The sequence below is a fragment of the Dufourea novaeangliae genome, unplaced genomic scaffold (assembly GCF_001272555.1).
Source record: "Dufourea novaeangliae isolate 0120121106 unplaced genomic scaffold, ASM127255v1 scaffold7, whole genome shotgun sequence".
NCBI lineage: Eukaryota > Metazoa > Arthropoda > Insecta > Hymenoptera > Halictidae > Dufourea > Dufourea novaeangliae.
The window spans coordinates 2418723-2441946 of record NW_015373896.1 but is presented as its reverse complement, the minus strand read 5'-3'; the positions used below and the strand labels follow the sequence as shown (position 1 = coordinate 2441946).

Genomic DNA, 23224 nt, shown 5'->3' with positions numbered 1-23224 from the left:
AGTGTCCCGCCACGAACGGGGGAATTGGTAACAAGGAATGGTACTATATATACGATTGTGCTCCGTATAAAATACTAATGATTCCAAATCGACCTTACTCGCGAAATTTGCTTGCTCACCACGGAAACCTTGCAGTGGTTCATGGTGAAACTACGGTTTCGGCGGTACCCAAATAGAGGAGACGACGACTACGAGGTGCCCCGATAGAGAAAAGAGAAAGAGCCCTCGGCTTAGACGGAGAAATTGTCGGACGGTTACGAGGAATCGGTGTCGCGGCTGAATTTCGATTTGATTTACAAACGGTCCGGTAGGTTTTCAGGCTTCCGTGCCCGATTATTTGTTCATTAAGGCTACCGATAGAAGGAAATTTAATTAATTAACATCCTCGGTCGGTATTGTCGCGTTCTGTACCAGACTTCAGAATTTCTAACCTGGGACCCCTTGATAATTATTGTAATTTATGCAAAACAAATGGAAACTGCGCGATAACAGTCTGTTAGAGATCGACGGGACGCACTTTGCTAGATTGATGCGCGAATATCGTTCACCAATTAGTAGGAATCATTAGGTTATTTATGAACCTATGCCGCCCGATGCGCGTTCGCTCGATGACCTACTGAATCGATCAGCCAGCGTTCTCGGTTCTTTCTCCTCAGACATGGGCAAATTTTATTTGAAATGAAAATAAGGAATAGTTATTTGAAATAATTTATTTCAACACATCGAAAATAAAAATATTATCGATTCGTTTGAAATAATAGGAATTTCAAAAAATGAATTATTCTGTTATTTTTATATTTCAAATTTGGCAAAATAAGTAATCCTCGAAATAAACAAAGAGATTTTATTTTAAGAAATCTTTACTGGTATTTGCTTCGAACAGAATGCATTTTTCAAAAAGCTAATCCGTGAGAGAATTTTACTTGGGTCCATCTAATATTTTCGCGAAAGAAAATAATTATTCAAACCAAACTCAGGCCTAATCGCCGGATGTAATTTCGAAGAACAATTTCACAATTATCTCAAATAATTAGAAAATAAAATAACATGTTATTTGAAATGATATTTCAAATAATATCACTTCAGAAGTGGCCAGGTCTGTTTCAAATACGGTTCTGGTCTTTCACAATCTTTTCCTGTGTGTTAGAAAATACGTGGTTTTCACGGTCATGGAGGTTCGTTTTTATTGACGTCATTATTATGATTGCTCTGGAATGTTGCGTAAATTAGTCGTGCGGTTTTCACCTTTGACAATGGAGAAAATATAGTTTTCACGTGTTTTTCGTGGTCTGTCAGTGTGAATACTCGAGAACACATTATATGCAAATTTCGTAGAAGTTTCAAGAATTAAAGATTGCGGATTTGGCGGGATCAGTAAGAACCTGATGCTTGATTGTAAGAAATTGTAATTCAATTTGTCGGACGTCGAGACTTCTTGTATCTTTATTCCACTAGGTTTCTCGCGGAATAAATAAAAGTAGATGTATTTTCGGTATAAAATATCGTTTGGACATTGTGTACAAGGCGTTGAATAGATAAGAGTATTAATTTTACGAATTCGATCACATTTCATCGAAACTTTCTAAAGACTCTGGGCACGAAACTAATTCTTATACAGTTTAACACGAAACATGACACAAAGAAACGGATTTTCTAAAGTTTGTCTGAAAAATTACTGATATTTGACTTTAAAATGATCGCCGACCGTCTAGTGTACTATAAAAATCGATAATCGAAGTTTTCATTAACTCCGAGAAGGCAGACGGTTTTTTATGGTAATACAAACGGTGGAGAGTCCATTTGGACACTTATGCGTCATCCTCTTAATCTCACTTTTTAACCAATTTCTTCGTGAATTGGTCATTTTTTAATTCGAATTAATATTTAAAATTTTGGAAAATTTACGACCTTTCAGAATCTCGAAGAAAATAGTAAATTATTTTTAGTTACTTTCGTTTTTTTAATATATTATTAAAACAAATAAATTAAATAAAAAACGTTTAGATGATTACATTCTCCATTAAAAAGCACACAATTTACAAACGAAAATATTTATCTATACCCTCTAGTTCTCGAGATATTCCAGAAAATATGTTTTAAACCTCCAACTTTGGGGGCTGTTTTCACCCCTTCAATATGGACGATGGCCGATATAAAAAAATACGTGTCAAATATTTTTTCGCAAACTATGTCCCGTATAGAGCCTTAACGGAGCCTCGGATATAACATTTTTGCTAAGGAAACCCTTGTTCCAAATCACCTCACGAAGTACATGACGCCTCGAAGACGTCCATTTTAGGCCTCGCGTGTTATCTGAGGAGTAATCAATTTCAGGTATTTACAGCAGTTTTGTTACACCCTGTATTGCATTTTTTTTTAATAATAAAATTTAATTTACCCGTCACAATAATTACGACGCTTGATCCCCCACGGAGAAAAGATATCGTCGTGAATATGCCCGAGTGCGTCAGTGAAATGGTAACAGAGAAGACTAGAACAACTCTAACCGACCTTTCTATGTAGGATCATCATGGTACACTTGGGGAGAGATCAATCATTCGCGATCACGTCGGATCACGACCAGTTTTTCACCGTAAAATTATTGGAGGCGTATCATTGACCCTCAGGTTGCATACCGACGCACCTGGTAGAGAAAAGCATCGCGGTGGAATAATGACGCGAGTTTCTCGCCACCAATAAAAGTACCGTTGACCCTGCGCGGATCTTCTTCGTGTGTAGCGAAGAAGACACCGTGGGATATCCCCGTTTGCACTTCGAATTCTCAGTGAAAGTGAGGTGATACGAATAATTCCTGGTTCGTGGAAAATATTTTCATCACCCGTGACTTCATTTAGTGATTCCATACCAGATCTGGGCAAGTTTTATTTGAAATGAAAATAAGAAATAACTGTGCGAAGTAATATATTTCGGAGCTTTACTTGCAAGACTGTTATTTGAAAATCGAAATATTACCGAAATAATAGTAATTTCAAATAATTAATTTTTTTTTTTTTTTTAAATAATATTTCGAATAATGTTATTTCAGAAATGAATCAACAAAAAGTAACCTAAATGTGAAGAAACAATGATCGTTTTAGGTTAGGTTCCTTGCGTTAAGGGATTACATACACTGATCTATGTACTATATAGATATATAGATCAGTGATTACAAAGTCCGCCATCTTTTCTCGGCTTTGGTCAGATATTTTTGAAAAGAGCTTAATGGAATTTGTCTTAACGATGAATAATTTATCTTAAGTGTTATTACACAGTGCGTTTTGTAATACCTATTAACTAAATCCTCTTAATTTAAACGATTCACTATCCTTCAAATTAAAGATGACCTTTTAGTCACGGAGGTTTTTTTTACTTTGACAATTTTTATTGCCGAATTCACTTGGTTGGCGTTAAATTGTCGATATGGAATCGAAAATATATGCTCACCAGTCGCTAGATTATGATGTATGTTAACCACCGACGACAAATTAATTCATAAAATTCCTTGTAACGAACAGCATAATTGAAAATCACTCTTTTTTGGGTTAAATTCGACCGGAACGGTGTGCACCAAGGTTGAAATTCAAGTATTTCATTGGAAAGCTTGAGAAGATAACATTTTTTATTTTATTCTTAATGAAATTGTTCGGGGGTATAATTATTAGGTCGCTGTATAAATTCGGTGTGTCGACTTATGAATAAATAAACAGAAAATACGTCGTCTATTTCGGGAAACTGATCGTGTAAATATTCGTCAAGTGAGTCACAGACGATCTAAATAACTAGCATTCTAACCTCTTCGACATTAAAATTTTGTATACGAAAAAAATTCCAAATCTACAATACAATTTTTAAGCGAAACTTCATTCAATGGTTATTAACCCTTTAACGCCCAGTGCAATACACATTTTAAAAGGGCGTCAAATTCTGTTTAATATCGATATTTTTTACTTCAAAACCATATATTTTCCGATGCATTGATCGATGCAGCTCGTCGTTCCCTGTAAAAAATTATTAACCTATTTCTGTCGTCAAGTTTCATATTCTTTTTCTGGAAACATAAACGGCACCGGAATGCAAACAATCGATTATTAAAAAATTCGCTTATGTTCCACAAATTAATTTCGGGCGGCACACAGGCGTGAAATGTACAAGCGTCACTGAAAGTTGTCATTACGCTCATGATCATTTTGACTTTCTTTCGATTTAGGGTTGCAGCTGTCTTCCCCTCCGCATTTTATATTCCGAAGGATATAATGGCGTCACGGGTTACTTTCACTGTGCCTCGAGCGGCGGTGCACGATGTTCGTCTTGTTTTCGCGAATAAACCTGCGAGATCATCGTTCATCCTAATTGAGTATCGTCGGCTTCGATCGAAAGAGAAGAAGAAGAAAAAAAAAAAAGAAAAGAAATATGACACAAAATGTTTTTTTCGCGAAAGAATCGTTACGAGACATTAAACGGAGCGTCGTTAACGTGTGCTCTCTCTTTGCCTCTAGATATCGGAACCGACGTAACGAATTATGAAATTGCACGATCGTTGGAAGGATCACACGGGGGAACAGTCAATCTGTCGCCAGGGATTTAAAAATCGATTTTGAGTAATTTACTGCTGCTGATCCTGAATACGCAATTATTTTTTTCTCGATTGGCTCGAATTTTTTAGATATGCATACGTCTTAAATATTTATGCAAAATAAGGGGAGAAAATGAGACACAGCAATTTCTATGGTTTTTAGTTAATTTTATTGATAAAATGCTGTAAGATGAGATAGGATAATTAAATAGAAAGTATTAGAAAGTTATGAAAAAAAAAAAATAGAAATATACAATCACTGTTATAGAACTCACCTCTGAAACAAAATACAGACTCCTCTCGATTATTGTCTGGTTTGTTCTTCACTCTACACGATTATTGTCCAGGCGTTATTTTCACCATTGAATTTTGGGTAGTTCCAGTGTTAATTTAATTAATCACATTTTTCCAATTTGTTTCAATTGTTCAATTTTTCAAATAAAAATCTACAAGTTATAACGATGTACACAAATATTAAAAAATCTAATCTTTATGTGCCAAATTAAAAAAAATTGATTGTTTAAAATTCGACTTTTAATAGTTAGAAAATTTCTTACATTTTTTTCAAATAATTCATTGGCACGTTTACCCTATCTGTGGTTCGATGCTCGCGGGTATATTACGAACACGCTTATAATCGACAACCAGGGGAGGGGGCCTTTGATCGTCGCTAGAAGCTTGCTAATCGAACGGATACGACGGGAGAAAGTGACTTTTAGCTAATCCTATTTTTAATGGCCACGCAACGCCGTACAACCGAAGAAAAGGAAAGAAAAAAAAAAAAAAGTATTTTGCATAGAGATCTTTCCACTCTCCGGAGACACCCTTTTTCGGCCGAGACGCCTGTGAAATTGGAATCCGTACTTTCTATGGGCAACTATTTTTGCAGAAAATATCCACGGCATGGAACGATGGGATTCGTGTCGTTTTGCAATTGGCACTTCTTTCACCGAATTCTTTCGGATAAACATGTAACTTATATATGTAGTAAATTGGTGTGCAATAAACCATCGTGCACAGTGAACGAGGAATGAAAGGAAATTTCACCCGTGTAAGATTATTGAATTCCGACGTGTCCAGTGACAGTGGCATTATTTATCACGCATTCCCGTGTCCGTGACCGCACTCACTCGCGATGGGATGTGCGTTTAATGTCGCGAAAGAAGAAGATCTCCGGAACGGTGCACCGCCACAAAAGTGTCGTGTTCACTTTCCTTCCGCGTTCGTCCGACCCCGTCCAAGTGTTATTCGCAGGAGAGGAAAACAAAAAAAGTGAGATTAATTCGCGTCGCGTGTGTTTGCCAGCGCGCACGCTTCCCGCGGTCTCGTCTGTGAATCAGGTTAAAATAACCGAGTCACGTAGAATCACGAGTAAATAAATAATAGACGGAGAATAGACCTTGATGTATAGAGGGTGTAAAGTAAAATGACAGGAGAAGAGTTCACGTAATTACATATGTGAGTTGTAATTGTTTTGAAATTGTGTTTGATTGGCGGGACCAAAATGGCGGACATCTGTTGGTACCAGTCAGACAATGGACATGTTTATTGTCTAGATGAAGAATTTCTTGCATGACGAATACAAGATAAAAAGGTACTTTCCCATTGAATTAATTAAGAGATGACCTTTGGAAATTATTTCGAAAGAATACATTAAAGAAGCCATTTAGATTGAAAGCGGTGTAAATGCAATTTCGAAACCAAATCGACGATATGGTTGCTACATTTATAGATAAGTGGAACTATAAATTGTAAATAAATTCAGGATGAATGAATTTGCGTCGGTTTTAAATGTAGACGGCTGAAAATTTTACTTCGAAACGAATCGACGGAATAGTTTAGAGGGAACACGGACGAAAAAGTTCCTGATCTAACTAGGAAGTTGAAACAAGTGAATTCGAGAGCGATTGGCTCGGTTTCGAGTTTCTATGCGTAGCCCGTTTTCTGCGGGCGATATTCTGCTGGCATGTTGTGCAACCCGTTGATTGCGTATAATACACGTGTAAATACGGTAGTTCGTCGCGTTTGTAAAACCGAATACGAGCCATTGTCCCGGAATTCTCGGCTTACATGTCTTCTACAGGTCGCTTTCTGTCTTGACCCCGCGGAGTACTTACGGGGAAATACCACTGTGAAATTTAAAAAAAAAAAAAAAACATTTTTCCAAATGCAATTTTCTAGAAGTTTAATTTTTGAAAAACAGGGTCTGAAAAATTCAAATCAATATTCGAAGGATTTCGAAAGCCCACCATTTTTACTAAAAATTTTTTGTTTTAATCCGTATCTAATTTATAAAAACATTTTTACATCTGATTTCAGAACTGTTTTCCAAAGTTACAAGTAAAGATTTATTGTCCAATTTGAGAAATTTTCTATAAATGTTCAGACGGTAATTGTAAAACCTGCTTCTGATATGAGAACATTGTAAATCGACCTTTAGGATGTACTGTCCTGTTTAGGAACATTTTCTCTGAATAACAATAAATTTTACTCGTCGTATGACCCTTAATATCAAGGGAATTAAGTTCGTATAGAAAGTTCGGCACATTTACTTAAATTAAATAATGTTAACACATACATGGACGAATACTCATTAACGATGGTGTATTTCATCTAGATGAATTACATAGAAACAGGAGAAAGGTGTTTCTATCCTTAACGAAAGACGGAATTAGGAGTAAAATGAGCAATTTAAACTGATAAAATGAGTAATTTTCAGAGGAATGCGCCTTAATTCGCACGTTGGTCGCTGGCGATTGGATGCATCCTCGCGGGTCCTAATGACTCGCGTTTACATGAAAGCGTAATTGTCTTCCGACAGGACGGCGGCAACCCGAGGGTCGTTTCGCGATTTCTGTGATGATAAAACGAGCGACCAGTTGGTGTCGAGCTGGTAATTCTAACCGAGAGAGCCTTAAGTGGTCATTAGCGAAGGAATATTCACCGACGACACCTCTTCCGGTTTGTTGCTTCCGACCCGGTAGATGTCTCGGCTCTTCCTCGATCCCATTCTAACGACAGGAGGATCGAAACATCATTGTACATAACTGTTATTAGAATTATCATGTACCTAATGCAGATTCTGTAAATTTACAGGGCTCGCATTAAAAAGAAATTTTTATAACGTTTCTTTTTCAATAATTGAAGAAAGTTGAAGCATTTAAGAATATTCTGTGAAATTTTCAACAAAATTTACAATTCAAAATCTGCGGGAGCCACCTTAAAGGAGTAGAAATCGGGACATTTTTACTTCAGCCTTTGTTTCGTCGAAAGGCGTGTCCGCAGTAACATGTACACACGGTGCCAAACTGTTCAGCGCGCCATTCGTCAGGGATGAATAAACGGGCGTCCGGTGGGTCATTAAAATTCGCCCGAAAATACACGAAACGCGGGATCCTGTTCCGAGACGCTCAGAGGATTAACATTCGTACTTGTTGATACAGCCGGTTTATAAGTTTGCCGGAAGAAACGCTCTGCCGTTTCGACTATTTTCGATTCGTTGGAAAAACAAGTGTATGCATATGTAACCACCCTCCCACCCCGAATGGGGGAGTCCACTTGCTTAGAAATGATTTAACGCGTCTCGAATTCGCGATATCGGCGCCGGTTGAACGTTTCGTCTGTTCTTAACGTTACATAATTTGTTGCAAATCCACCCGTAAACGTGTTAGAAATACACCCATAGGCTGTTTTGCACGCAACCAAGACGGGATCGCCGTTGTGCACTGTGATTTTAGATTTGTTCGAGCACATAAAGCGTTCCGCCGTGACCGGGAAGACGATCGAATTCGTTGTTACAACATTTTGTCAACGATCCTTCTTTCTCTGATTGCTGGTGTAGCAAATGATCGGAGAAAATACGTACATGCGTTGCTTCGTCCCAAATAGCACATGACACCTTAAAGACGCCGGCTAATTTTAGGTCTAAGGCGTCTTTAAGCCGTCTTGAAGGCGTCATGTGCTATCTGGGATGATATTTCATATTTATTGGATCGCCGCCATTTTGAATTAAAAGATAGTATCCCTTTTGGTGAACGTAAATGTTATTTTAATCATTTTGTGATATTCCTAATGAATTATTAAATGCCTGAATATATACTTTTTTATGCTGTGTATTCACTTGATTGAAATTCGAATTCAGGACGTTCTTCAGAACATGTCCCGAAAATTTTGTATAATAACTCAAATATTTTCCTGTTCGTTCGAAAGTAAGAGAATGTGAATAGAATAGCGATAGCGAATGTACGTCTTTACTGTTAAATATGATAGAAATCGTACAACCGCCGGGAAACAGAGTAGGAAGATCAAATGTTTGAGCGAGGCTGTTGCGTTGGAACATAAAGGAAAAACAGATTCTGTTCGAGGCATTACGCAAACTACGCAAGTGGAATACTTTTCGAAAGTGCGTAATGAGAAATCCGTGTACACAGCTGCATTTCGAAAGCGTGTGTAGGAAATACTAAAGTTCAAGTATACAGCGGGAGACAACGTCGGAATGTGGATCCAAGTTTTCATTTAACACCCAATGAATTTTCGTGTATTTTTCGCTGAACAAAATACGGTACAAGTGTAAAATATATGAATAGAACAATTGACTCGAATTATGTTATTATAACATATTTTCTGCATCTGTTTTTTAGAAGATTATCAGGTTAGATACTAATATTAACAACATTGTTTCTTAAAAATTCTATTCATAAATATTTACAAAGTAGATTTCTATCTCAATAAAAATAATATTTTTCCGAAATGTTACGTGGTCTCTTTCAGTCGTAATTGTTAAAAATGGTTAGTTATAGAAATATGGATAGTTTAGTAATCTAGGTTCAATTTATTTTAAAATCAATGGTCACGAGTAACCATTACACGACCATTACCAGACCTACGTTATCAGATTTCGAATTCACTTTTCGTTGCGACGAGTAAACGCTGTGTCGTATCTAGATGGGGATCCATATGACGCTTTATACTTTTTATCAATTTTACAAATTTCATTTTGAAAATTGAATATTTTAAACTACTTCAAACTACTTAAATGAAAAAAAAATTACAAATAAGTAGAAACAACAAAAATATTTTCCATATTGTAAAAACAATTAATTGTTTTTAATTTAAAAAAAAAAATTGGAAAGTTCGTCGAACAAACCAATTACCGTATCGTCTCTGGCCTATAATTAATAATTAATAATCCTACCGAATATGCATACAATATCACGGTGTATCGCCCTTGCTCTCACCCTTAATTCGTTTCTGAAAGGATCGACATTTACGCTTGACGTTCCTCCGCGTCGTCGATCGCCCCCCCTCTTTCCCCTCATTATCGTCCGCGCCTACGCGTTATCTCGATCGAGTCGCATCCTGCCCATGGCCATTATTCCCCTATTATCTCTATTAACCGTACTCGTCCGAATGGAACACGTCGAGGCATTTTTGATCGATCTTTCTAATTACGCCCCAGCAGCTCTTTCGATATCTACAGTTGGTGTCTGCGGATGATTCCGCTGTTATCGCGACGCTTGGCCTCGTACGGAGACTTTCTCGCTTAAAACGTCTCATATATTAACGCATCGACTGGCAAATTTTCACTAACGTTTTTCGTACGTAATTGTCCATTGAACTCGGAAATGAAACTGAAAATGTCATCTGTAATGTCCGAAGTGAATTGATATTCGAACTCCTTAGAAAAAGTACCATTATCTAGGAAATGGTAAATAATGAAATTTCTCGTTTTGTCGTTTATATTGCTAATGTTTATAAATAATTTTTTTTATCGAAAATGCTTTGAAGACTAGATAAACTAATATACATTATGCAAAATTTTCCTGAAATTTCTGTCTTTGTTAAATACTAGAACTATCGTGAAAATGATTACACACGGTTTCCCTGAAAAATTCTCGCAAAAAATTGTTTTTCTTTTCTCACATGATAATATGAAAATATTACACAATTTACACCACAAACGATCATCTTGCGCAATCATATGGATCACCGAAGCATCACCTGGCAATCATTACCAACCACTAATTCCAATTTAATTAGACATTCCATTCTAAACCATTCCAAACCAAACAAAATCGATAAACAAACACGAACATATACAGGTTTCTCGATTTCACTGTGTTCCATAAATTCTGTGACACATTTTCATGTTTCCGTTACGTAACCGGAATCATTGTCGACGTTAACGACTGGTAAATCATAATTTCTTTCTTCATATTTTTTTTTTTTTCTTACATGAATAAAACATCACCATTCAAGTGTCCATTCTGTGAAAGGCTAGGATTAATAATAGGTGTAATTAAACGACGAATCGATTACCTGAATGTTAGAGAGAGAAAAAAAGAGGTGTATCACCAGCCGTCACGGTTTCGGGCCTGTTAGATTACTTTTGTCCCGTACAGTAAGTGTGTCAGTTACTCAGTTTTCGGTCAATTAAAAAGTTATTTATATTTTGTTCGGAACTTTTTTAAATTATATTTTTGTCTCTTAAGTAAGTAGGATTTTTTTTTATAATTAAGTATTACAATTAATTTGCGATAGTAATGAAAATAAAAACATAATCATTTGTGCCCTTATACATATGAAAATTCAGTTACTGTGTAAAAGATTTTTAATGATTATGTAATTTACTGTACAAAAGAATAATGCAAGGATACAATAACCAGGGGGAGGGGACTCAGTAACTGACAGGCTTACCCTATACACGACGAACATATACGGTTAAGAAATAATCATTTTTCTTTTCTGTCTTTTTCTTTTCAATCGCGCCTCATCGACGAATGCTCGACCGATGACGCTGTGTTCACTTTCTCCTTCGTGACTATTTCTCACTTTCGTTGTACGTAGACCGACGCCGTTGTTAAGAATTAATTTACTACGACCACGGTTAAGTAGGTGCAATTTACCACCGGGGTGATTATCGTTGATCGCGATCGTTACCGGTGACCATACTTAAAATGGCAAATTACCGCGCGACATTGTCCCCGTGGCGAGGATTAAACGGTCGCTTGAACTTATGTTATTTTACCGACATACAAGTAAAATATTTACCGTCCCATTAAAAGTTAGGGCCCTCGAGCATCAAGAGGCAGACACCAGATAAAATGTATGTGGGAAATAAATTTCCGTTCGACGATCGATTTTCTAATGGTCGTCTGATACGTTTAATCCCATAATAAAGTACCGTGATGAGGAAGAAAAAAAAAAAAAAACAGCGTAGTAGTAATTTCTCTTTTAAATTCTGTTTTACCGAATTTCGAGGGCCCTGACGGCCACTCTCTAGCTTTCACTTTCCTACGGATCGCGTAGAGATCGAAGGACGACCTCGAAGGGAAAGGAAGCAGTTACCTGTGGAAATAAGAGAATGAAAAAATACCTACGAAACGATCGAACGTACGGTTTCTGGGACCAGTCGGGACGATTACACGACACTAGGCCGCAGTTGCCACACTCGAAGTAGGAAGGAAGATTTCATTCCTTGGCCACGCTGACGATCGATGCTCGTGACTTGGATTTGTACGACGGCCGTGCCTCATTTCTTCGTGACTTCGTAACCAACCCGGTTGTGTAACCGATTACACGCATCGTCTCTATATTGTAAACGAGCGGGAACGCACGTTCGAAGCCCTGACGTTCCAGCGGAGACTTGGATAAATATTAAAATTTTCAAATACAGCCGAGACCCAAATCCAAGACCTCGCAGACCCAGGGACCCAAGCCCAAGACCCTAAAAACTCAAGGACGCAAGCCACAAAATCCCCTAGTCCCAAGGACCCAAGCCCAAGATCCCACAGACCCAGGGACCCAAGCCCAAGACCCTAAAAACTCAAGGACGCAAGCCACAAAATCCCCTAGTCCCAAGGACCCAAGCCCAAGATCCCACAGACCCAGGGACCCAAGCCCAAGACCGTAAAAACTCAAGGACGCAAGCCAAAAAATCCCCTAGTCCCAAGGACCCAAGCCCAAGATCCCACAAATCCAAGGACCCAAGCCCAAGACCCCACAGATCCAAAGACCCAAGTCCAAGACCCCACAGACCCAAGGATCCACACCTCAAACTCTTCAGACTCAAGGACCCAAATCTTAAACTCCTCAAACCCAAGGACCCAAGTCCAAGACCCCACAGACCCAAGGATCCACACCTCAAACTCTTCAGACTCAAGGACCCAAATCTTAAACTCCTCAAACCCAAGGACCCAAGTTCAAGACCCATTAGTTCTAAGCCCGAGACCCCACAGATCCAGAGACCCAAGGACCCAAGCTCAAAACATCCCAGGCCTTCCGAACATAGGATAACGAATGGGTCCCTAAGTCCGGGGGTCTCAGACTTGAATCCTCTGATCTTGAGCTTGGGTCTAGGAGATCTTGGGCTTGGATGCTTTGAGTTCAGGGGTCTCTGGATTGGGTCCTGGGGATCTTGAACTTGCGTCCTAGGGTCTGGAGGTTTTGGCATTACCTCCATGGGTCCAAGCGATCTAGGACTAAGAACTAGGAAATCTTAGGCTTGGGTTCTTATATCCACAGAGTCGCTGGCTTGTGGTTTTGAGTCCGATGGGTCTCAGGTTTAAATTCTAAGATTCAGGTCTCATACAGGTTCCCTGAGTTCAGGTATTCTATAACTCTTATATTCTGATTAGATTTGTTCAGAATCTCCTGGAGTTTCACACGATATGATTTTGCACCCTTGATAGTTCCAATTCGAACCCCTCTATTCTCAATTCCTCCAGTTCAATTCTCCACAAATTCGATTAATCTAATCGTTATTTCTTCAGTTTAATCTTCTCTCATTAATTCCTCTCCGTCTAAAGATCGCATTGAACTGTCTCCTCGTTCAACTGGATACTGTTCAAACTCATTTCGTCGACGTCAGGAAAGGAAGAAGATAATGTTTCACTGGTACCACGAAGAATGTGTTAATTAGTGCGTTTGTCTCGATCACTTTCGCAGTAACGTCGTTACTCCCAGCACGAGAAGTTTCGACGGGCTGGGAATGATCGTCGAGATAATGGATAAAGTGAAAACGCGCCTTTCGCAATTATTCACAAATACCTTTTCTTCACCCTCCCCCCCCCTCCCCTACCCGGTTTACATTTGCATAAAAAGTAACCGGGACAATTCGTCTGGAAGTCGGTCATCCGTATGGATATATGTGTGTATGCAAATTATCATAAAAATGGCGAACGGGGGGCGCTGATTTATTAGGATACACGCGGAGAATTCCGGAATCTCCGAAACCAGGAATGTCACGTGACGCGACCTGTCGCTAATTTCCAACGAATAACTGAATTCTCTGACGGGTCAACATTCCGAAGAGGATGCAGTCAGAATATTATTATTATTACCATGAACGACCTAAATATCTCGATTTTTTTTTATTATTTTAATTTTTTTTTGTAATATTGATTGATTTTATATTTTATGATTGAGTTTATAGAATAATTTGACGGCAACGATCAACCGAATAACTATTACTGTTTGAACATAGGAAATGTTCAAAGTTAAAAATTTACATTGTTTTTTTTTTTTTTTTTTCGAAATCAAATTTTTTTATAACTAAGGGTGCTGGCGAAAAATCGTTTGCAGATTCGTATTCGGGGCACAGAAATTTTTAAGAAGCTGTTATTGAATGTTAGAAGCCCGAGAAAAAGTTCAAATTTGTTGAACGATGTTATTTGAATACAAAGACACGCGATACAATCTCTCGAAAGTCCGGAGATAGTGTACGCAATCACGTCGGCTGATAACGAATTTTTACGAATTCACTTGAGAAGTCGTTGAATCATTATCGGTACTTGTCGTTTTTATAGACATGTATATCTCGTAGAATTGCAGCGATGTGACCGTTGATAAATCGAATGGAGAGCAAGATTTATCGTGTTTCATCTCTGTACACGTGATAATAATTTAATGAACTTTGAATGTTCACGTTATATTACATGGAAGATAGGAATCTAATAAAATATATTAATTTCTTATCCTGAATGGAACTGTTATAATCGGGCGATCTTTAAACACATTAAAGATTTTAACCTTCGTTAAAAAAATTTTACTTTCATTTTTTTTCATTAAATTATATAACAATCTAATTGTTCCATTAAGATACAATCAATAAGAATCATTCCTGTTATATACAAATTTAAGTAAAGAAAAGAGCAATTTTAAGTGAAAGAATCGATTTTTTTAAAAAATCGAATCGCAATCGAACATCCCTACGCCGTTTCGTTCGTTTCCTTTTCACGATCCACGATTACGTAAGCATCGTCCAGGGCCGAGAAAGGAGCTGCCACCTCGGAATTCTCCGCAAACTTGACCTTCCCATTCGCCGAGGGATTTCACAAGCACAGGGATGGGATCCGATTTGTCAATCGTCGCGATAGATCGTCGGGTGTAAATGAAATGTAAATCGGCGGTTAGCCGGGTAATCTGTCATTCCAGATTAACCGAACGGAGACGAGCTACCGTGTGTCCCGTCCGCCCGAAACGGAATCGACCGGCGCGAATCGATCGATCCTGAATCTGATGAAAAATGGCCGAAAGTGTTCTTGGCGCGAAACGATTATAATATAAATAATTATTTCCTCGTGAAAGTGTCTATTTCGGTTTTTTTTTTTTTTCTTTTTTTTTTGGATCTTATCGCCGCCGTTTCGGCGAAAGTTAAATTCCTCGTCGATTAAACGGGATAAGACCACAATACTAATTTAAACGCGATGGCCATTATTTTTGCATAAATTTATATGTTTGTATGGAATGATAACCTCTGCTGCAGTGGTTCGTAACAGTTTCGAAGTGACGGAACATTTTTGATTATGAGACAAATAATTCAAAAAATTCGTCTTGGTAATATTTGGGCGGTCCACATGTGCAACAAGAGCCGGACAGGGGCAAGATTTTATAAAATGTCGTATAAAAGTTTATTTACAACGATAAAACAGTTGTTCACGTGATGTTGAACTTAAGAAAAAAAACATGTGATATAAAATTAAGAGAAGCTACTGATCAATTTAAAGATACGACTAGTACAGTAATTAGCTGCGAAATTAATTATACAGGACTACAAATGAATCGTGATATTATGGAGATGAAAAATGATACGTCGAGAGAAAGAGTTCTGACGTTGGAAATACACACGCGCAGAGACTCCGAGTATTTTGTAAAGTCCGCTGAGTGGAAAATAATTAATTGGAAAACCGTCGTATCTCTGTCAGGTTCTTCCGATTGCAGCAACTTGATTGCAACAGGCACCGTACAAAAAATTGTGAAATCTTGACGACAAAATTCAATCGGCTGTTTGTATATCTAATCGATCGGTCGCTAATGGTAGATAAGACGATGTCCAGAATGACACTATGAGCATTTAGTCTCCGGTCATCTGTTATTCCGGCAACAATGACGGGTTTCCATGTGTTACTTCTCGTGGCGTTCTGCCTCGCCTCGGGGACCCTCGGTAAGCAACAATTCGACTTGCAAATTTATATCGTTTCGAGAATTTCATGATTTTATTGTCTGAACGTGACAAATTCCTACAATACACATTTATTAAATTAACGAAAGTAATTGGAAAGTAAGAATGGATAATACAGTGTGATAAAAAGTCTATTTTTTTTTTAAAGACCATATTTTGTCCGTTTGATTATAATATTCTGCTGGAAGTAAAAGTTTATTAATAGTTGTCGAATGTCCCTTTCACATTCGGAGATCTCCAACGGGTGGAAAGTTAAAATACACCATTAGAAGTTAATCGGTGGGCTACGGAAGTTTATGCATATTCATAGATATTTAAATACTAATGTATAAAAATTAAATTCAGGCAGAACTTTGCATTGGGGGACGTTACCACCGTAGTAATAATACATGTCTGAATAGTACTACATAATCGTGTTTTTTTATTTTTCTGTATATCTTGAAAATTATAGCAGATATCAAGAAAGTGTTGCGACAAAACTTCAATGGCTTCTTGTTCTCTGCAAAACTATGAAATAAAATTGCTAAAAATTTGTTTTTACTTATAATTAAATAAACAAATATATTTTTAACAATTTTATTGCACAGTTTTATAGAGCATAAGAACCCATTGAAGGTTCATTGTAACAGTTTTCTTTTATCTACTACAGATTTCGAGATATTATGGAAAATAGAAAAGCACACATTAACCATGAAGGGATGATTTTACCCTGAAGAGCCGAATATCAGCGAAAATGAAATCCTGCCCGGTGTTTCTATTCAAATCCCTTATAAACTATGAAGAGTTTCGAAAGAAATCGGAATTAAAGGTCCAAAAAGGGGAATGAAACGACAAATGAATCATGATATTGTGATGACGATTCGATGAAAAATAATAAATAATCGTGAATGGCGAATTCGATGAAATTGCATTGCAACCTGCATAAATTTCACTTTTATCCAAAACAGCAAAAAGGGGATTCGGTCCAGGGGAGCAAAAATGGGGATACGTGAAAGTACGACCGAACGCGAACATGTTCTGGTGGCTTTACTACACCACGGCAAAGGTTCCCTCGTTCTACAATAAACCGTTGGTCATCTGGCTGCAAGGTGGCCCGGGCGCGTCATCCACTTCCTACGGAAATTTCGAGGAACTTGGACCCCTCGACGTCGACTTGAGACCGAGAAATTACACCTGGGTACGTAAAAACGATTACACTGTTCAACAAATTAACTTTTTTTTTCGGACATTCAACAGCCACTTTTTAAGAGAGAGTTGCTTATTTTGGACCATTTTTTTATTTTTCTCTTTTACACAAGCATAGAATATCGCAGGATGCAAAGAGAAACGGAAAAAAGAGAAACATTATACGTAGATTGTAACATCTTTAAAGAACTAAACTAATGACTTCAGTCTATTCCAAATTTGCATCGCTCCTAAAAACCAATAAAGTTAAATCAACAATTGAAAAAAAAATGTTCTGGACATTGAAAAAAGTAGAAACAGTAAGAAAAAAGTATCGTACGGTGCATGTGGTGCATTAATACGTTTTTTTTAGTGGGTTTCACATTATCCATATTTTCGTGTTGTCATCATTTTGAATCTGAATAAAAAGAAAAATTTAACAGAAAAAAAAACTTTTTTAGTATACTTTGAACTATTCTTGAACTATTTTTGTATAGGATATAGATTATATCCTATAATACACCAGTCGAAATAAAACTGTTTCGAAAAAAACTGTCGAACGATTGAATTACAATTTGCCCTGCAGGTCAAAGACTACAATGTCCTCTTCATCGATAATCCAGTCGGCACTGGCTTCAGCTACACCACGGCCCCGAATGCGTACACGACGACGAATGCTCAGATCGCCAACGATCTTGTAGAGTGCATGAAAGGCTTCCTGAAGGAATTACCGAAATTTGCGACTGTGCCCACTTACATCACAACCGAGTCGTACGGCGGCAAAATGGGCGCGGAATTCGCTCTTGCTTGGTACAAGGTGAGCGTTCGGGATTCCACTTGAAATTCTGGATACTAATTTCGTCTTTTCGCGTGTGCCTACCGTACGAGAATTCGAAATCACTCAACAGTCGAATGAAATGAATTCGAGATCACGGTTTGTTTTTTCATTTAACGGAATTTGAATCTCTGGAGACGTTATTTTGCAACATACAATATATTACAGGGAGTACGTTGGGGAGGGGTAGTACGTTACTTGGAAACGGAAGAAAAAGGTGTAGTTTCTGTAGTTATTTTGTAAATGTACTATTATTAAAATGTATTATATTATTTAAATGTATAACACAGACGCAAACCTGTGATCTCTGTCGGTGACGAATGTTAACATACGTTTGTTGTTATAGGCGCAAAAGGCGGGAACCATAAAAAGCAACTTGAAAGGTGTCGCTCTCGGGGACGCTTGGATCTCACCCATTGATTCCGTGATGACGTGGGCGCCATTCTTACTCGGCACGGTAAAATCCCACGATTTTTGGTACAACCAGCTCGTTGATTTTTAAATATTTAAAAAAAAATTGAATTTAGAAGTTTTTAAATATTTACTCTTGATCTTCATCAACAGTGGGTAAAAATGATGTTCACCAGTGAATGTTTCTTGGTTACTGATCGCATTTAAATAATGGATTCTCAAGTGAGAACCGAGATGGCGGATAATACAGTGTGATAAAAAATCTTTTTTTTTATTAGTATCGAAGGCTATAGTTGTCTGTTTGATATAATATTCTGCTAGAAGTGAAATTTATTATGAAAATTAATGATGAAAAATAAAACTATTTACGCACCAGCTTAATACGTTAGACATATAAATAGGCCGATTCACAGCACGAAAGTTGTTCAGAAAAATTTGTTCGACAGGGTATGGTAGACACCGCTGGGTACAAAGAGATCGACAAATGGGCGCAGATGACGAAGAAATCTGTGAACGCCAGAAACTGGGAGACAGCCACCACCCTCTGGGGTTACACCGAGAGCGTGATTTTAAAAGTCACCAATAATATCGATTTCTACAATATCCTGACGAAAATGGTACCAGGAAAATATTCCTCGAAAGCGCTTTCGTCAGCGAACACCCTTGCAAAAGGTAATCAAGCGTCTAACCGAGCGATAACACATCTTGGGGAATCTTACGAAATATTTAATATCGATAAACTTGACAATTATTATTAGAAAATTTAGAAAATTATTAGAAAAGTATCCCAATCGTCAAGAATGTTTGTAAATTTAACTATTTATCCCGTCATTGTATTAATTTTTTATCACTGTGCCAATTTGACACAGAGGAACAGATTAAGTTGGGAGAACGAGGAACGGTCTTGTTAGAGATTTCGTTTTTACGGGCAACCGTGAACGTTTGAACGTTTCAGAAACTTCGATCAGGTCTCAGGATATATCTCTGAGGAGTTTGATGAACGGTCCGGTGAAACAGGCGCTGAAATTACCGGTGAATCACGGCGATCAATCTAACAATGTGTTCGACAAGTTGCAAGGGGATTTCATGAAACCCGTTATCGATAAAGGTACGGTTCACGAGGATGGAACTTGATTGTTTTGTTTCTCAAAAATATGTAGAACGAAGGTTTTAATTCACCAGATCTCTGTTTACAGTGGAGCTTCTGCTGAATCAAACCGATCTGAAGGTAGTGGTGCTTACTGGACACTTGGACCTCATCGTAGACACTCCAGGTACTTACATGTTTACATAATAATTGTTTTGTACCACTTAAAAATTTATACTTAAGAACCTTTTTTCTACTTTCTTGTTTAATTTTTGCAACCATAATCGACTGAATAATTGAGTTCTAAGAAAAGGAAAATCGATGAATGTGAGAATCACACTGCAAGTACATCAATACCTTCATAACACCTTTATTGCTTGCCTGCTAACTAGTTACTCGGTAGGAATAGTTTTCGAGAGAAGCATCATTTTCTATTGATACAATGCTTCAGGCACAGTCCTCTGGGTGGAGAAGATGAAGTGGAAAGACGCCGACGCTTGGACGAAGGCTGCCAGAACTCCTCTGGCCGTTGGTAACGTGATCGAGGGCTACGCGAAATCTTATCGTAACTTCGCCATGTACTGGGTCAACCGAGCTGGACACATGGTAATTGAATACTTTATTAACGAGATTGCATTAATTAGAACATTTTGCAATCATTCTATGGTTTAAACGAAAGACGAATCTCCTGATTAAACAGACAAACTGAAATTTCTAATAGAGTTGAATATGAACAATTCAGTTAATCATCGGTGAAAGTATTATTTTAATGTACGAAAATTTCGACTGACAGCGAAAAAGTTCGCGAAAAAAAGAAGACAGAGGAGTAAGCTGAATTACAGGATAGGAAAATCATTCCTTTCTCATTAATTATTATGCTCGACAGGTCCCCAAGGACAATCCCGCCGGAATGGAGGAAATTCTGAAGAAATTAACGGGCTAATACTCGAAACGGAAAGCGGCCGAATGTCGAAGGACAAAGACGAGATTGTATTCGCTAACAATTTTTAGTTGACAGTAACACTTAAGGATCGAATAAATTAAAATTCTCCGTGCTTCGTCGTCGATTTTGCACGCCTGAAACACGTGCACACGAGTGGTGTTACTTCCTTTTTCTTACATTTGCAAAGACTTTCTCCTAGACACTCGTCTGTCTACAAATGCATTCTCTCTTACGTGAATTTTTTAATATATAAAAGTTATTTTATTTTTAAATTATCTAGTGACTTGTGGGCAACCCTGTACATCCATTTTAATTTTCAGTAGAATCGTCTTGCCACTCAACTGGCACAAAAATCATGAAATATCAATTATCTCGACCACTTGTCAGAAATTTCTCCAGCTGACCAACCCGTCCACCGTAAATAACAATAGAAAATTGGTTACTGGAAGCTATTAGGAAAGGACACACAGTCGTTCGCCGCGGAGAGAAACTTGGCCCAGGCCGCCGAGTATATACATCGCCAGTTAATTTCACGCGTCGAGTTCGACGCGTGGTCCTCGTTGTTTCCGAGAAACGGTGGCCGTTTTACGATGCCCGTCGGTTTATTTTACACGGGAACCAGCCGATCCGCGGTTATACACACGGTTTACAGGACGGTCCACCGCGCGCACGGTTTTCCCACACTCGTAAAACGGTCGTTCAGTGGCTGGTTCAGTGGCGGATCCAGAGGGAGGGCGCAGTGGCGATCCCCCCCCCCCCCCACCAAAAAATAATAAAATATAAAAATATTATGCCATTTATAATTGTAGAAAATAATTCAAAAAAATGTACTTATGCATTTTTACACATTTTGCACCCCCACCCCCGACCCCCAAAAAAAAGGTTCCTGGATCCGCAATTGATAATATTCCATCTGCATCCTGCGTGAATACGTATCCTCATATTTATTAAACTTTATGGATATACAGAGAGTCTCACTGAACCTTAAATATCTCATTTGTTTTTAAAAATAGAAAAAAAAATGTGAGTGAAATATTATTTGGTTAGAAGGGATAACTATTATGCTAAGCAAAAACGTTTTCTCGAGGTCATATTTTTTGAAATTTGAATGTCTTGGACGTTTACTTTTTTTCAATGGAAAGAAAAAGAAACGCTCCTGGATTTGTACCCTTAAAAAAAGATTTCTCGATCCGCCACTGCACTGGTTGCGAACGAGCCCAAGAACCGTGGGCACACCGCAGACAGAGCCACCGAATTTTGTCAATATTGGACGATTGTTTGGATACGGCCGGAATACGAGGCAGTAAAACGGAACGATCAGCGGGAAACAGGACTCCCGTCTTGCAGCCTCGCGAAGAGCAAAAAGGCATCTGCGGTTTCGCAATTGTCGCTCAGTGATTCGGAACCAGAGTTGGGAAAAATGTAATCTAATTACAAAATCTAAATTATAATTACATTGTAATTGCTAGGACAAATACAAATTAATTTCTGTAATCGTAATTGTAGCTAACTTCGGTGACGATTGTAATTGCACTTACAACGTAATCGCCCAGATGTAATCGCGGAGCAATTGCAAGGAAAATGTAATTGCAAAATGTAAACGCAGAACAATTGCAATTACAATTACATTTCACAATTATAATGTAATTATCTTGCAATTACATAGGTACTTTGCACTTGTAATTGTGCAAAACAATTATAATCGTAATTGAAAGTAAATATTCACAAAAAGGGGGGCCACCAGGTAAAAAGTATGTACTTGATGCTATGCAAAACGCAAAACGTCGCGTTAATTCGTCCTCCTTAGGTTAATGTAGGTTCGATCATCACAATTTTTTGCATAGAAAATGACTTCGATTTGCAAATTGAAATGGGTAGCTTGTATTAAAACACGAAAAATGATTTCAGTGGTGAAAAAGACTTTCTTAATTTAGAATTATTTTTACCCTCTGCCCAACCTTCCGTGAATGTTTTTCCAAGTTATACCGAATGATTTAAGGGGCGGCCAGGGTTCACGCATTGAGGACAATCCTCAACTATGTTTTCAAACGATCATTCTCTGGTCGTGTTAAATACACGCGGACAGGAGGCTCTAATCCGCCGGTTCCTTCCGCCGACAAATCCACGATGATTTGTTTCTCAGTATTCCAACTGACGTTGGATGGGGGACAACGGCGGAGAACGGTGCGCAAAACAAACAACGCTTCTCACCCCGATCTCCTTTGAAGACCTCGGAACCGCCCGACAATAAGACGAACTGAATTTTTTTTTAACCATTACGTGCCTTTGGCCGGGTCATCGGTGACCCATCGACGAACAAAATCACCGATCTGTTCGTGTATGGGAGTTAAATATCGTTTTATGTGTGTGTGTATAGGGCGTGTGTGACATTTTGTTACGGGCCACAATTGACCCAGCCGCCAGTAATTGAGTGTCAACAAAGTAGATCTGAGGTGGAAAGTATTTTTGATAAATTATACACAGTATAGATCATAAAATATGCATATCTAATTGTCTTCGGTAAGGCTGTACAATTTGAATTCCGGCGAATTTTCTCGCTTCTTCTGTCTAATCAAAATGGCGTAGGGATGGTGAACGTTGGGTCGCGTGTTTTATGAATAGACAGTGGATCCGGATGCAAAAAGGGGATTACATAAAATAATTTATACAAGCAGTAGTGCAAATAGAAAAATCGTCCTCCTTTTAACGACTCGAGCGCTTTTCGTGAATAATTCCAAGTTTTTCAATGC

General features: G+C 38.1%; 1 protein-coding gene across 1 annotated transcript; it reads left to right on the top strand.

The window, feature by feature from the left end:
- The first annotated feature begins 15958 nt into the window (after positions 1 to 15958).
- On the top strand, positions 15959 to 20496 carry LOC107191699 (retinoid-inducible serine carboxypeptidase-like). The gene is made up of 9 exons (XM_015580801.1): positions 15959 to 16016; positions 16982 to 17211; positions 17785 to 18015; positions 18380 to 18490; positions 18891 to 19116; positions 19400 to 19552; positions 19641 to 19718; positions 19983 to 20137; positions 20418 to 20496. Exons 1-9 carry the CDS (start codon positions 15959 to 15961, stop codon positions 20472 to 20474), a joined length of 1299 nt encoding a protein of 432 aa, XP_015436287.1. The 3' UTR covers positions 20475 to 20496.
- The last annotated feature ends 2728 nt before the right edge of the window (positions 20497 to 23224 follow it).

Bases quoted from the DNA above. Each gene is read 5' to 3' on its own strand.
- LOC107191699 (XM_015580801.1), top strand. From the start codon at position 15,959: ATGACGGGTTTCCATGTGTTACTTCTCGTGGCGTTCTGCCTCGCCTCG. The intron at 16,017-16,981 runs GTAAGCAACAAT...TATCCAAAACAG, and splicing joins CCTCGCCTCGGGGACCCTCG to CAAAAAGGGGATTCGGTCCA. The intron at 20,138-20,417 runs GTAATTGAATAC...TATGCTCGACAG, and splicing joins TCAACCGAGCTGGACACATG to GTCCCCAAGGACAATCCCGC.